The 14,057-nt window shown below is 43.8% G+C and overlaps 1 protein-coding gene across 1 annotated transcript in view; it reads right to left on the minus strand.

Annotated features, from left to right (window-relative positions):
• The window catches only part of LOC108795732 (sorting nexin-29-like), a 270,525-nt gene extending 262,109 nt beyond the window's left edge, over positions 1-8,416 (minus strand). Inside the window, exons 1-2 of the mRNA XM_018567020.1 lie at positions 8,228-8,416; positions 6,838-6,970 (exon numbers count right to left, since the gene is read on the minus strand). Of these exons, the coding sequence (XP_018422522.1) occupies positions 6,838-6,970; positions 8,228-8,416 (322 nt within the window). The remainder of the gene's footprint in view (positions 1-6,837; positions 6,971-8,227) is intronic.
• Positions 8,417-14,057: the final 5,641 nt, after the last annotated feature.

Genomic DNA, 14,057 nt, shown 5'->3' on the forward strand with positions numbered 1-14,057 from the left:
GCACCCGGCGCCCGCCACGAGTTACTAGCCACAAGTCCGGTTTGTATAATGTGTCCGGCTGTGAGGTGGGCTCACACCCGGACACAGGATTCCAAACCCGGACTGTCCGGGTGAATACCCTAGCGTGGGAGGTTAACCCGTTGATGACCCATGACAGGACAATCAGGAAGCCGGGCAGCATGCCATGTTTCTAGGCAGCGTGGCTTCCTGACCAATCAGGAAGCCAGGGCGCGAGTCATGATCTACCACCTGGCTTCCTGATTGGTTAGGAAGCCAGGCTGCCTACCAACAAGTGAAGCTGGCTTCCTAGCCAATCAGGAACCCGGGAGGCAGGTCATAACCCACCACCTGGCTTCCTGACTGGAAAGGAAGACCGGCTCCATACTCCCTAGGCACTGCCGGTCAGAGCGAGATCTCCCTCTGACAGGAAGTTCCGGTATTGGAGCATTTGGGCGAGTACGAGTATTTCAATTGATATGTAAATAAATGTAGTAAATACCTGTTAAGATGCAGTCCCAGATGAAAGCGCTTCACGCCAGCTGCCGGAGGATGAATTCTCCCTCTCTGCTCTCTCTCTGATGTTACTTCCCCCGACTCGCCCAGCTCCAGCAGCGGAGGAGAAACAGAGGAAGGGAGAGTCAAGGGACTGAAAACAGCGGCACCCGGCGCCCGCCACGAGTTACTAGCCACAAGTCCGGTTTGTATAATGTGTCCGGCTGTGAGGTGGGCTCACACCCGGACACAGGATTCCAAACCCGGACTGTCCGGGTGAATACCCTAGCGTGGGAGGTTAACCCGTTGATGACCCATGAGCGGATAATTCCATCATGGGTCCCTAAGGGGTTAAACAGACTATGTTCATATTTGTAGAGCCGGCGACCGGCTTTACAGTGGAAGCGATTTTGGCGACTCTACTGTCGCCAGATCGCTTCTATGGGCCGGTAAACTGTCCATTCAGGTCAATCACAGCCTAAAAACAGAAGGACCACAAGCTCTGCAAGTCATTGAATAAATCAAGTGCAGAACAAGTGCTCATTATCATTACTATCCAGCAGGAAATTGTTCTGCTGTACACACAAATACACTTAGGTAATGCAGTACCTGAATGTAGATTTCATGGGGGCTTTTTATGTGCTGGAAGAGCTGTGGGAGAATGTCAGCCATGGTGAAGACAGGTGATCTCTGCTGCTGTTACAGAGCTTGGAGTATGCAGGTCCACTGCCTGTACCAGGGATACTTCCTTCTACTCTGCCCTGACGACCCCTTCACACGGTAAAGACAAGCAGCATCCCCGGCATCCCTCTAGCTGTAGAGGCTCCTGACTCCTTGACTCCTCCCCGTCCCTCACACAGTGCAGTATACAGGACGAGCTGTCTCTACTACATGGTAGCAAAAAGGCAGGCAAACAGAATTGAACGGCCGTGCCCACATCACCCCCAGTGGGTTACGGGCCCCCTCATGCCTGTGGGCCCTCGGGCACTGCCCGAGTGACCGAATGGTCAGTCTGTCCCTGGTAAGAGATATCTGCTAGACCCAAACATAGAATTAAACCTTCTTTGAAACCTTTAGAGAATGTGCCGCCCCAATGGGGCATAGAAGTTTATTTAGATAGAAGTTTTATATAGATTGTTTTCTCTATACCATTTTCTATGAATGTTGTATATGTTAGTTCCTATGCTGCCATCTAGTGGCCTTTTGTGGTAATGTATATATTTCTCTATGTTACCTACCCTGATATCCCTGAGATCGATGACACAGTTCCTCTGTATGTAAGCCCCACCCTTTTTCTTGTTGGTCAGTATTTCCTGTGTCATGGCCACAGCTAACAGCCACATGTAATCAGGACACATGTACTCTGCATAGTACCGTAGGAAAGGCATCATCTTTTGACCGCATAATACTGAAAACCATCCATCTGCTGTATCCTGTTGTCTGATGTGCAGAATAAAGCAATCTTTGTGGATGAAACGGTATTGGTGAGTTCAGCTATCTGACAATGAATGTCCTCAGTGATTGAATCTACTTATACAGGCCAGGCATAGAGGTCTCACAAGGGATACATCGCTATCACAACAATAAGAGTCAGAAGCAAGTCAGAGGAAAGAGTGTCATATCTCCTCAGGTGCATCTACTGAGACCATAGCAGCTGTTGTCTACCTAAAGGTGAGAGACTCTTCTAATCACACCCACATAGGGTTTCTGTTTGGCAAAGCTAAGTTAGCTTCCAAGTCTGAACAATGCTATTATGTTCAATCAGAAGTTAATCCGGCAGATCAAGCCACCAGGCCAGTGTCTGCCAGTGTCTTCGCAATTTCTTCTTGGTTAACAGGTCCTGAGTTCCTGCTGGATCATCCAGAAGAAGCTATTCGCTATCACAACAATCGGAGTCAGAATAGAGCATTATGAAGCAAACAAAGCAGAAATGTCTGATAATCTGTCTGATATGTGGAATAATACTGTACAATGCATAAATGCCGCTGATGACACATGTGACATAGAGCAATTGAATAGCATGCTTGTAAAGCTAAAAGAAAGTTTATGAAAACTATCAGAGATATTCTGAAAAGTATTCCACTCTGCTATCAAGCATTAACACAGAGGAGTCTGTGCAAGAACTAGAACATGTTACTACTCTTAACAAGGAAAAGCACAACACCTTTCTAGAAGTCAGAGTACGCATAAATGACAAAATATCGCAATTGCACGAAACTGCATCTCTCCGCACTACATCCTCCAGACATTCTAAAAGATCTTCAAGATCATCATATTCAAGGCATTCTACTCTTAGCAAATGTCTGACAAGGGCTCGTGCTCAGGCAGAGGCAGCAAAAGCAGAGGCTTCTTGCGTGAAAAAGGAAGAAGCTATTAAGGTACAAGTCGCCGAGCCACAAGCTGAGGCACAGGTAATGCAAGCAAAGGCTGAAGCAGAGATTGAAGTCCTTCATAAAGAAAGGGATGGAACGGTATCCATGGCTAAGCTAAGAGTTTATGAACAAGCTGTTGCTGAGAGTGAACTAGACAATGTCAGCATTGCAAATACAGAAAGTCGCATAGAGCGCACTAAGGACAATGTCATAAGCCAGAACAACAGATCCTCAGTTAACTGTGATGCTACTGACCACACGGACATTCCTTCAGAGCGTCAGCCTCTTAAAACTACTGTGATTACAAATGTATGTGATGAACCTGTTTCGATCTCTACCTATCAAGCAGATCCTTTACGCTATTCCAGACCATCTGAGCTGAAAGCCACAGAAAGACAAACCATCAACTTTGACGTCATCGCTCAAGCTAAACCATCACCACTGCTTCAGGTTAGTGATCTTCCTCCTGCTAGCTACATTCCTCCAAAGACAAAACCTGCCATAGCAACAGACTACAAACCTATTTCTGGTTTAAATGCCTTTGCTACATCATACTATCCTAAGCCACCCAACTCTGACATGTCAGATTTTGCCAGATACATGGTACACCACCAACTTATTAGCACTGGGCTCACAAAGTTTGACGATCGGCCTGAGAACTACAGAGGGTGGAAGTCTACCTTTAAAGCTGCCATCAGTGACCTGGGTATCCCACCTGGTGAAGAATTTGACATGTTGATAAAGTGGCTCGGTCCTCAATCCTTAGAGCGTGTTATAAGACTTTATGTTTATGCTGGCAACCCAGCTGCAGGTCTTCATGCCACATGGGAGCAACTGGAGCAAAGCTACAGCAGTCCAGAAGCTATAGAAGATGCTCTGTTCAAAAGGCTACACAACTTCCCTAAGATCTCTGGTAGGGATAACCAAAGGTTTCAAGAACTGAGTGATCTTTTGCTTGAACTACAGCTTGCTAAGACAGATCCTCACCTACCAGGCCTTAGCTATCTAGACACTGGCTGAGGTGTAAATCCTATTGTTGCAAAATTGCCCTACAGCATTCAAGGGAAGTAGTCAGCCGTAGGTTCAAAGTACAAGAAAGAGAACCATGTTTCCTTTCCACCTTTCTCTTATTTCTGTGAATTAATCAGGGTCATTGCAGAGACTAAAAATAATCCCAGCTTCATGTTCAGTGAGCCTAACACTCAAGCTCCAATTCAGAGACTGTTGGATTCCTATATCTGTAAAGAAGACAGGTGCACTACCAAACTCTGACTCAAGCTTCAAAAGGTCAAATGTGTCATTTAACTCTGACACAAGCTGTGACAAAGGTAACAAGATCGAAAAGATAGAAGATCCCAATCGTATATGTCCAATACATAAGAAAACACATCCTCTCACAAAATGTTTTGGATTTCGGGAAAAACACCTACAGGAACGCATGGAACTCCTAAAACAATTTGGGGTTTGTTTCAAATGTTGTGCTTCTACAGAACATCTGGCAAAGGACTGCAATGCCATAATCAATTGCATGGAGTGTGGGAGTGATACTCATGTTCAAGCACTTCATCCACTTAAGTACAAATCATTTCCTACAGATCCTCCTTCAGCTGCATCAAGTCATGGCGGGGAGAGCCATGAACAATCACCTGCAAATATTACATCAAAATGTAGTGACTTATCTTACAAAGGACTTTGGGGTAAAACTCCAGCAAAAATATGTCTTGTCAAGGTGTTTGGTCAAGGACAACCTGAAAAAGCAGTCAAAATGTATGCTGTCCTAGATGATCAAAGCAGTCATTCACTTGCTACATGAGAATTCCTCGACTTGTTCGGCATAAAGAGAAATGTGTTATCCTACACACTTGCGCTGGTTCAGTGTAACTCACAGGAAGAACAACCTATGCTGAATTCCTCATTTCTCCTATAGAAGGGACTGAAATAATTGATCTCCCTATGCTCATAAAGTGCAATCAAATACCTAATGACAAAGAGGAAATACCTACACCAGAGGATGCTCTTTCTCGACCACACCTACGTCACTTAGCCAACTGCATCCCACCTCTTGATCCTGTTTGCTAAAATCATGCTTTTGCTAGGCAGAAACATTTAAGAGTACACAAGGTATGTGAACAGTACAATGGTTGGAATGATGCTCCTTATGCCCAAAAGACAGACCTAAGTTGGGTAATCATTGGAAGCAGTCGAGGACTCATTTCTCAACTTTCAAATGAAGTACGTGCCAACAAAATCGTCATACAACAAGGTCATGACTACACTCAAGAACTGTCTTGTCATACCCCAAGCAAGACAACCTTCCAAAATGCTAACCACAGCAACAAGTTTGAATCTTCAACAGGTGATCCGGAATCTACTATCACTGAGACCCTGCACAACAATCCTCATGTTCTTCAGTTCAAGGACTGTGTGACCAGCTACTCTAAACCACTATTGACATCAGTAGATGCTACAGAGTCGCCTACAGAGAATCTGCTGCAACCTCAAGATACTCCTGTAATCATACAAGATCATCCTTTTCTTCACAATTTGCAAGCAGAATCGAAACAATTGTTCAAGAAGTATCTTCAACCAACTGGAAATACTATCTTACTGCCACCCATGGAGGACCTTATGGGTTCTGCTGCTCGTGGACAGGCGTCCTAATGTCTTCATGTTCCAGGATGTCAAGTTCAGGACATCAAGGACAAATGCAAATACCTAATTTCCAGTGGATTACAAATTGAGTCAGCCGAGGTTTGACATTTTTGTGGCCTCTCTGACTTGAAGATGGGTTTCAAGTTTGTTCAAGTTGAGACTTGTTCTTTACGAACTTAAGTTCATGTTTACATGTTTTGCATGTTTTTCTCTTTCTTTTGTCTTTCAGGTACAAAGACATTTCATCCTTAACGGACTCATGTCTACAGTAAATATATTATAGTGAAATCTTAAGATTTCAGACGGGGAGTGTGCTGCCACATTCAGTGTCATTTACCTTATTTCTGCTGTTTCAGTTACACTGCATACCTATATCATTGCATTTCATTGTGTTATGCTGTATTTCTAGCTACAAGTGTAAGTTTAGCATTGTTACAGCCTTCTACTTCAATTTGTGCTTCTACTTCACCCCTACTCTTTTCTGTACATTGGTATAGTCTTCTGCTAACACTTCCCAGTGATCCTTTGTAATCCCTCTTTCTACATCACCCTCTCTGAGGTAAGGGAGTTTCTGTTATCCTGTTAATGGCAAAGATAGGAATGTCTTTTCACTCTAAGAATGACAAAGAATCACATCCTATGTATTGAGAAGGCAAATAAACTGCATTGGATTCTACTCTTCTTATCGAGTTGGACACTATCTGTGAATAGTCAGTAGGTTGTCATACTGACCGTACAGATAAGTCTCAGGAAAGTATGTGCAAATGCATAAAGCGGTGGTTGTAACAGAATAAAGAGGCTGTTGGCTATGCAGCCGTCAGCATCTTAGCAACCTGTGACTCATCCCCTGTCCACATTCCCAGCCATGTAACTGCAACCACTGATGCCACCCTCCCCATTCAAAGGACAGAGAGGGGGCAGGCACCTGCCATTTCACTAGAAACCATTGACAGCAGGAAGCTTAAAAATTATGTTTGGCACTCAAAAAACATAGCACATTTTCGGCTTTCGGATGAAGGCCCGAACAAGATAGCTCAGTCTGAACCTGTTTTTGGACCAGACTTTGAGCTCCTTCCTAATATTAAACTGTCTGCCTGCAGTTCAGCTTTAAGCATCACTCTACTTGTTATCCAGTAACATCTTGGCTTGAGTGCCCTAAACATCTTGGCTTGAGTGCAACTAAATCTATAATATTAATAAATACCTTAGGTGCACTTACTATAGTAATTTATACCAATCTTGACAATTTTTTACATTATACAGTTAACACTCATATAAAGATCTAAAAAAAGAAAAAAAATCAAAGTAAAATTGTACTTACTGTCACTTTGTCCCTCCTTTTTTAGCATCTGCACTGCGCAAACATATTTCTTCAGCTGAACTTTCAGTACTTCATTTTCCCTGTTATGCAAAATGACAAAACTAATCATCCAGACATACAATTCATATATTGTCTAAAAGACACATTGAGTTTTTCAGACATATGTGCCATATTCTTCTGCCAACAGTACCTGGCTGCTGAAATCAGCTTTGTCAAGTGACATTGCTATTGGAACTATGCAGGCACTGTCAGGTGGGAGATACATTTTCAAATGTAATGGCTAGTTTGTTGCAGGTCTCTAATGTGTAGCAACCGGTGGATTATGTAATGACAGTGTATCTTTCCTCTTTTGAATACAAAGATTTGATATCTGGTGAAAATCCTGTGGAGTGTGGTATTTTTGTGAAACTTGGAATGGAAGCAGAGTCATGCATAGTAACTGGACATGGGACACTCTTGAGGCGGGGAGTCAGTGTGACAGTGGGAGTTGTGATTTGTTTGTTTTGCTTAAACACTCTTAATTTCAAGTGGTCAGATTCTCATACCTATTGTGGCAGTGCGTGGCAATGCCAGGGTGTCTTTTGGCAATATAGTCACCCAGGTCTCTCAGCCAGGGGGGCTGAGCAGTTCCAGAAAGTGCAAACGTTTACTGGGAAAGAGCTGGCTTTGCAGTTCTTCCCAGGTTTTCCGGATTTGGCACGGGTTCCTGGAACTGGGAGATTTCAAAGAGCATTGGGAGGGATGAAATCTCCATTCCTGGGTCCAGGCTTTAGGGTTAACCAACACTGAAAGATTGTGCACCTGGGCACAGCCCTTATGAGAAGAATGCTGGCTCATGTTCAGGGCCCCACCTGTGAGTCAGGAGAACTCCAACCAGGAGTCAGAGTGGAGGCCAGTGCAGCAGAGTGCTGCGGGTTCGTGATACCTATCGTGCGGGTTAGCACATTACTGGGGTTGTCTGGAGGTGACAGACAGGGGCCCTGGGGATTGAGGCCGGAGCAGCAGTGATGCAAGAGAAGCTATTAAAACTGTTACAGGACTGGGACACTGTGAGTGTGTGTGACACCTCAAGGATTGGAGAGCCCATATATGTTATATGCTGGAGACAAGCTATTTATGTTGGACTTCCTTTACTGTCTGCCTTTTGAAAGAGAAATAAAGACTTTTCGTTAATGGAAAAGCTGTGCGAGTGATCTGTGAGCTCCCCAACATTACACTATGGATACGCTTGACCCATTCCCTTTCCCCCTTATACGCCGCAAATTATATCCCCCACCTCCCAAAGCCTTAAACATCTGGCATCCATTAGGGGAATGGAATTCTGGGGGTGTGGCCTCGTCATGATGGCGGACGGTAGCGTGTAACGAGCTGCTGTGGCTGGGCTCCTTACCTGACGAGCGGCTGTGAGGGAACCGAGGGACGGCATACTAACCCCGGCGTAGAGGACTGCAGGTGAAGGGAAAGCCGCAGCACAGACGAAATCCCGGGACCGGCGGAGATAGCGAGAACCGCCAGTCAGTGGGACACATAGAACACTGAGGGCAGAGAGAGATGAACGAGCTTCCCGGGAGGTGCGCATGCGCCAGAGGAGAACGGAGGAGATGAGGAGGAATAAGACCCAAGGAGGAGTACATGCTAACTCCATGAAGCGATTTCTTACTGCCGGCGGGGACTCATCTGGACATCTACAGGGAGGACGAACGAGGAGGGGGGAAGCATCGGATGTGGAGAAAGAGACTCACACCTCTGGAGCCCCAGGTGAGGAAGATAAAACTGTCTCCCTGGAGGCGTCATCCTGCTCGGAGCTATCTGGAGGGGGTGAAACAGGAGGAAGTGATGTTTCCATGGGGGTATTGAAAGATTTGCCTACCAAAAAGACTGTAGAAATGATGTTTACTAGATTGGAGAACTCAATTAAAAGCGAGCTATCTAAAGTCAGAGAAGATATCTCACACATGCTAATAAGAGTGGAAGACATAGAAGCCCGTCTTGACCACCACACTACGGCCATTAGGGAGTTGCAGGAGAGTAATAATGCTCTACAAACGAACCTGTGCGGTATGGCGTACCGTATAGAGGATCAAGAAAATCGTGGGCGTAGAAATAATGTCCGAGTCCGAGGGATCCCAGAATCTAAAGGGGATAGCGAGCTGGCAACAACATTACAGACTATCTTTAATAAGATACTGGGGAAAGATCCCATAGCAACCCTGGTGTTGGATCGAGTCCATCGGATATCATATATGAGAGCTAACAGCCCCGACATATCACGAGATATCATATGCCACTTTCATTATTATAAAGAGAAGGAAGAACTGATTAAAAGATTGTGGAACTCTGAACCAATTATATATGAGGGGAACCCTATAAAAATTTTCCCTGATTTGGCACGAGACACTTTGCAAAGGAGAAGAATTTTGCCCCCTATTTTGGAGGTCTTGCGCGCCAATTCTATTCCATACCGCTGGGCGTTCCCATCATGTCTGATAGCCCGCAAGAACGGGAAATCAGGAATTTTAAGGTTCCCTCAAGATATGGATAGATTTTGCTCTATGCTAGAGGTGCAGAAGCCAGATATACCAGATTGGAAGGAGGACATTCCGGTGCTCTCACCCCTGAAGGAGTATGGATGGAATCAGGTGGAGGGAGGGAAAAAAAACATAAGCCTGTATAAATTAGTCTAAATGTAGCTAGAAGGACATGTTTCCCACTCCCTCCGTAATACTTAGTACTGCTGCTAAAAACTATAAGGGATTATAATATCATGGTCGATCACCCGATTATTGTGTGACATTAGATATATCTTATCTCTCTTTTTTATAAACATATATAGGTATGCACAGTTGTTTGTTTTTCTCTTGGGTTTTTTTTGTGTCTTGGTTTTTCCCCCCTCCTCTTAGGGAGGGGGCGCAGCCCACGGGAGCTTTTAAGATCTAGATAAAGTCCGCAGGTGACTTGCCACTACCCCCAGAGATTAGATGTGCTTTGTGACTACAGCACAAAACTGCGCAAAAGGCGCTATATATGTTTTTTTGTTTAGTATGTTGACTATGTTTAGTTGGTTTTTGTGTGTAAGGGTTTTGAATGTCATGGGAGGAGACTTTATGCCATCCTCCACCCCACCCCCTTTCCTCCACTTTTATTCCCTGCCCCACTCCCTCCTCCCCTCCCTTTTCCTTTTTTTCTCTGTTCCTCTTTCCCTTCCCTATGCCCCCAGGCCGGTAGCGATATATTGGAGGGATATGTTTCCTTAGCCTCAATTCAATGGCATCTATAAAATTTGGGACATATAATGTGAAAGGGCTCAACTCTCCAGTGAAGCGACATTCTATACTCAGAGAACTAAGACGGGAATCGGTCCAAGTGGCCTTCCTACAAGAGACACATCTAATAGTGGACTCTAAGATTGGTTTGGATACGTATAACTTTCCTCAATGGTTTCATAGTTACTCGGATAGTAAACTTTCTCGGGGAGTAACTATTGGATTGAGTAGAGGGATACATTTTATGCTCAAGGACTTTATCTCTGATAAAGAAGGTAGATTCCTCTTCGTTAAGGGGCTAATTGATAATAAATGTGTTACCTTAGCCTCAGTGTACGCCCCCAATCAAAATCAGGGTACATTTCTAGAACAATTAATTACCTCCCTTTTGGATTTTCAGGAGGGTTCATTAATGTTGGCAGGGGATTTCAATGTAGCAATTGATCCATTACAAGATTCATCATCAGGTGATGCAACTGTGCCTTTTAAACAACTTAGCAAAATAAAAAGAAATCTACACAAAGCCCAATTAGTAGATAGCTGGAGATTACTTCACCCAACAGAAAGGGATTATTCCTTTTACTCAAAAGTACATAATACATACTCCAGAATCGATTATATATGGGTAGATCATCATGACATACCCAGAATCTCTAGTGCAAATATTTCACCAGTGACACTCTCAGACCATTCATTAGTGACAGTGACAATTCTGCCCGCACTGCCCCTGCCAAGACCATTTAGTTGGAAGCTGAACGAAGCTTTACTTAGAGATCAGGGAGTACAGGGAGAGATTGAGCAGGATTTAGAAAATTTCTTTAGGGATAATATCCTATCTGTTACCTCACCGGCAGTATTATGGGAAGCCCATAAAACAGTCATCCGGGGCAGATTGATCGCCCAGGGGGCTAGAAAAAAGAGGGAACATTTGTGCAGAGTAACGGATCTCCTGAGCAAGATAAATAAGCTAGAAACTCTGCACAAGCGCTCTTTACAAGCACAACATTTAGAGGAACTACTTACTTTGAGGGTGGAACTGTGGAACCTATTGTTTCAGCAGACCAAAGATAATTTTACTTTGGTATCCAGACAATTTTATGAGTGGGGGAACAAATCGAGCAAGCTACTAGCAAGAGCTATACGTCAAAAGAAAGTGTCAGGATTTATCTCCAAAATCAAAACGGTGCAGGACCAGATGGTCCACTCAACGCCAGAGATTGCGGACTCTTTTAGGTCCTATTATCAGTCCTTGTATAATGTGTCAGGGGAGAAAACGGAAGAACATCTAGCCCTTTGTAAGAGGAAGATATAGCAGTATTTATACAAGATGGTATTCCCTAAAATTGAAGAGGAGGCAGGTGCGACCCTAGAGGGGGATATCACCTTGGATGAATTAAAAAAGGCACTGGGCTCAATGCCGACAGGTAAGAGCCCAGGCCCTGATGGGCTTACAGTTGCGTATTATAGAACATACCAAAACATACTTCTGCCCCACCTATTAGAATACATCAACTCAGTCACACAAGGGGGACACCTAGCACAGGAAACTATGTTGGCACATATTACAGTGATCCCAAAAATGGGAAAGGACCCTACGAACCCGGCCAGCTATAGACCTATATCTCTTTTGAATAATGACAACAAGCTGTATGCAAAGATATTGACGTTTAGACTGCAGCAATTTCTCCCGCAATTCATAGATTCGGACCAATCAGGTTTTATCCTGACGGGGACGGGGAAACTCGAGACGGGGTCCTGCGTACAATCTCTATAATCCACTCTGTACGAAGAGGGACGCACTATTCATTGTTGCTCTCCAAGGATGCCGAAAAAGCTTTCGACAGAGTGGATTGGAATTATTTGTTCAGTACTTTGGAACATTTTGGGCTGGGGCAAAGAATGATATCCAGAATCCAGGCACTGTATTATGACCCAAGGGCACAGATAAAGATTAACGGTTCTTTGTCTCAACCCTTTCAAGTATCCTTTTTGACTTGTTTCTAGAACCATTGTTAATCTCAATTAGGGAAAATCCCAATATGCATGGAGTGAAGGTAGGACATTATGAACATAAGTTAGCAGCATATGCGGACGACATACTTTTTTATATTCAGCAGCCACACATAACAATCCCAAACTTGTTAAAGGAATTGGAGATATTTGTCCAGATCTCCAATTTTAAAATAAATATAAATAAGTCAGAGATACTGAACATTAACACCCCTGGGGAAGCTGTAGCTCAACTGAGTTCCCTTTTTTCCTTCAGTTGGCAGACAGAAAATGAAGTTTTTAGGGATTTACCTAACGGCACAACTGGCTGATTTATATCAGGCTAACTATGTCCCTCTACTGAATGGATTGAAAGAGGAGCTCCGTAGATGGAAACCTCTAACGACTTCTTGGTTGGGTAGGATAAATTTGGTAAAAATGAATATCTTGCCTAAATTTGTGTTCCTTTTCCAGACAATTCCGGTTTCGATCCCCAAGAAATACCTGACCTCACTGCAATCTGGGGTTAACAGGTTTGTTTGGGGTTCTGGTCATGCCAGGATCTCACATAGGATACTTGTGCGCCCCAAATTGAAGGGGGGTCTAAGTTTACCAGATTTTAATAAATATTATATGGCTGCGTCCCTAGCGCGTATTATGGAATGGATGTCATCTGAATCGGATAAAAAATGGGCAATATTAGAGGAGCACCTCTGCCAGTCCAAACTGAGAACAGCACTGTGGATCCCGAAGAAATATAGATTTTTTTCGTAAGAAACCTCACCCCTCACGTTAACTACCTTTTAAAATTTGGGACTCAATTTGTCAGCAACATAAATGGTCTAATAACTCGCCTTTGCTACGTATATTGGACCATAAATATTTTGCGCCCGGCAAGGAGGATAGGAGGTTCCTTATATGGTTTGGGGAACAGGATCTCCAATTAAACCACATTATAAAGAACGGTAGAATTATGCCCCTGGAAGAAATGCGGGAGAAATGGGGAACATATAGTTGGGACCTTTGGTGCTATAGGCAACTGGCGCACTTTGTTAATTCCCTTACGTTACCATTAAGAACATTAGCAGAGCTAAATCAAATCGAACAAGTGTTATCTAGCACTGAGGCACACAAACACATGATTTCTAGGTTCTATAAGGCATTGATAGACCTTTGTATGGGGGGATATCCCCGCTTTGTTGCTCAATGGGAAGAAGATCTAGGTAGCCCATTAGCAACGGAGCAGAGAAATAAGATAATTCAGCTATGTCATGTTTCCTCGCTGAGTTCAAAGGTGGAGGAAAGTAACTATAAATTATTAGCAAGATGGTATCTGACACCCTCTAGGCTGGGGAAAATCTATAAAAACTACTCAAAAGAATGTTGGAGGAAATGAGGGTTGGAGGGTACACTGGAGCACATATGGTGGTCATGCCCAATTATTAAAGGCTATTGGCTGAAGGTAATCGACTATATATGTATTATTACAGAACAGATGGTACCTCTTGAACCCTTGACATGCCTGTTCCACTGCACAGACTCCTCAGTGAGGAAATATGAGATCCCTGATTCCATTTCTGCTAAATGCAGCAAAGGCGAACATCTCTAGATCTTGGAAATGTTTGACAGAACCAGGGATTCTTCCCTGGTTCCAAATAATTGATCACTACAGTGAAATGGAGGAACTCACAGCGGTGTTAAAGAAGACTGACACTTTATACAGAGGAGTCTGGGCTAACTGGAATAAGTTCAAAAACTCTCAGAAGTTTGTGGAAGTGATATCAGGGAGTTAAGTGGATAGAAACAAATCACCAGGATGGGAGAAGTGGTTCAGAGCTGAGTGAAATAGAAGAAACGTTGGATAACTATGATTGATGTTACCCTTATCTGGTTATATAGAAATTCGGAAATAATCCTAAGAAATACGGCAGCAACCGGTCGTCGTCCCCCCCCCACCCCATTTCTCCC

Source organism: Nanorana parkeri, unplaced genomic scaffold (assembly GCF_000935625.1).
Source record: "Nanorana parkeri isolate BGI_ZX_2015 unplaced genomic scaffold, ASM93562v1 scaffold998, whole genome shotgun sequence".
Taxonomy (NCBI): Eukaryota; Metazoa; Chordata; class Amphibia; order Anura; family Dicroglossidae; genus Nanorana; species Nanorana parkeri.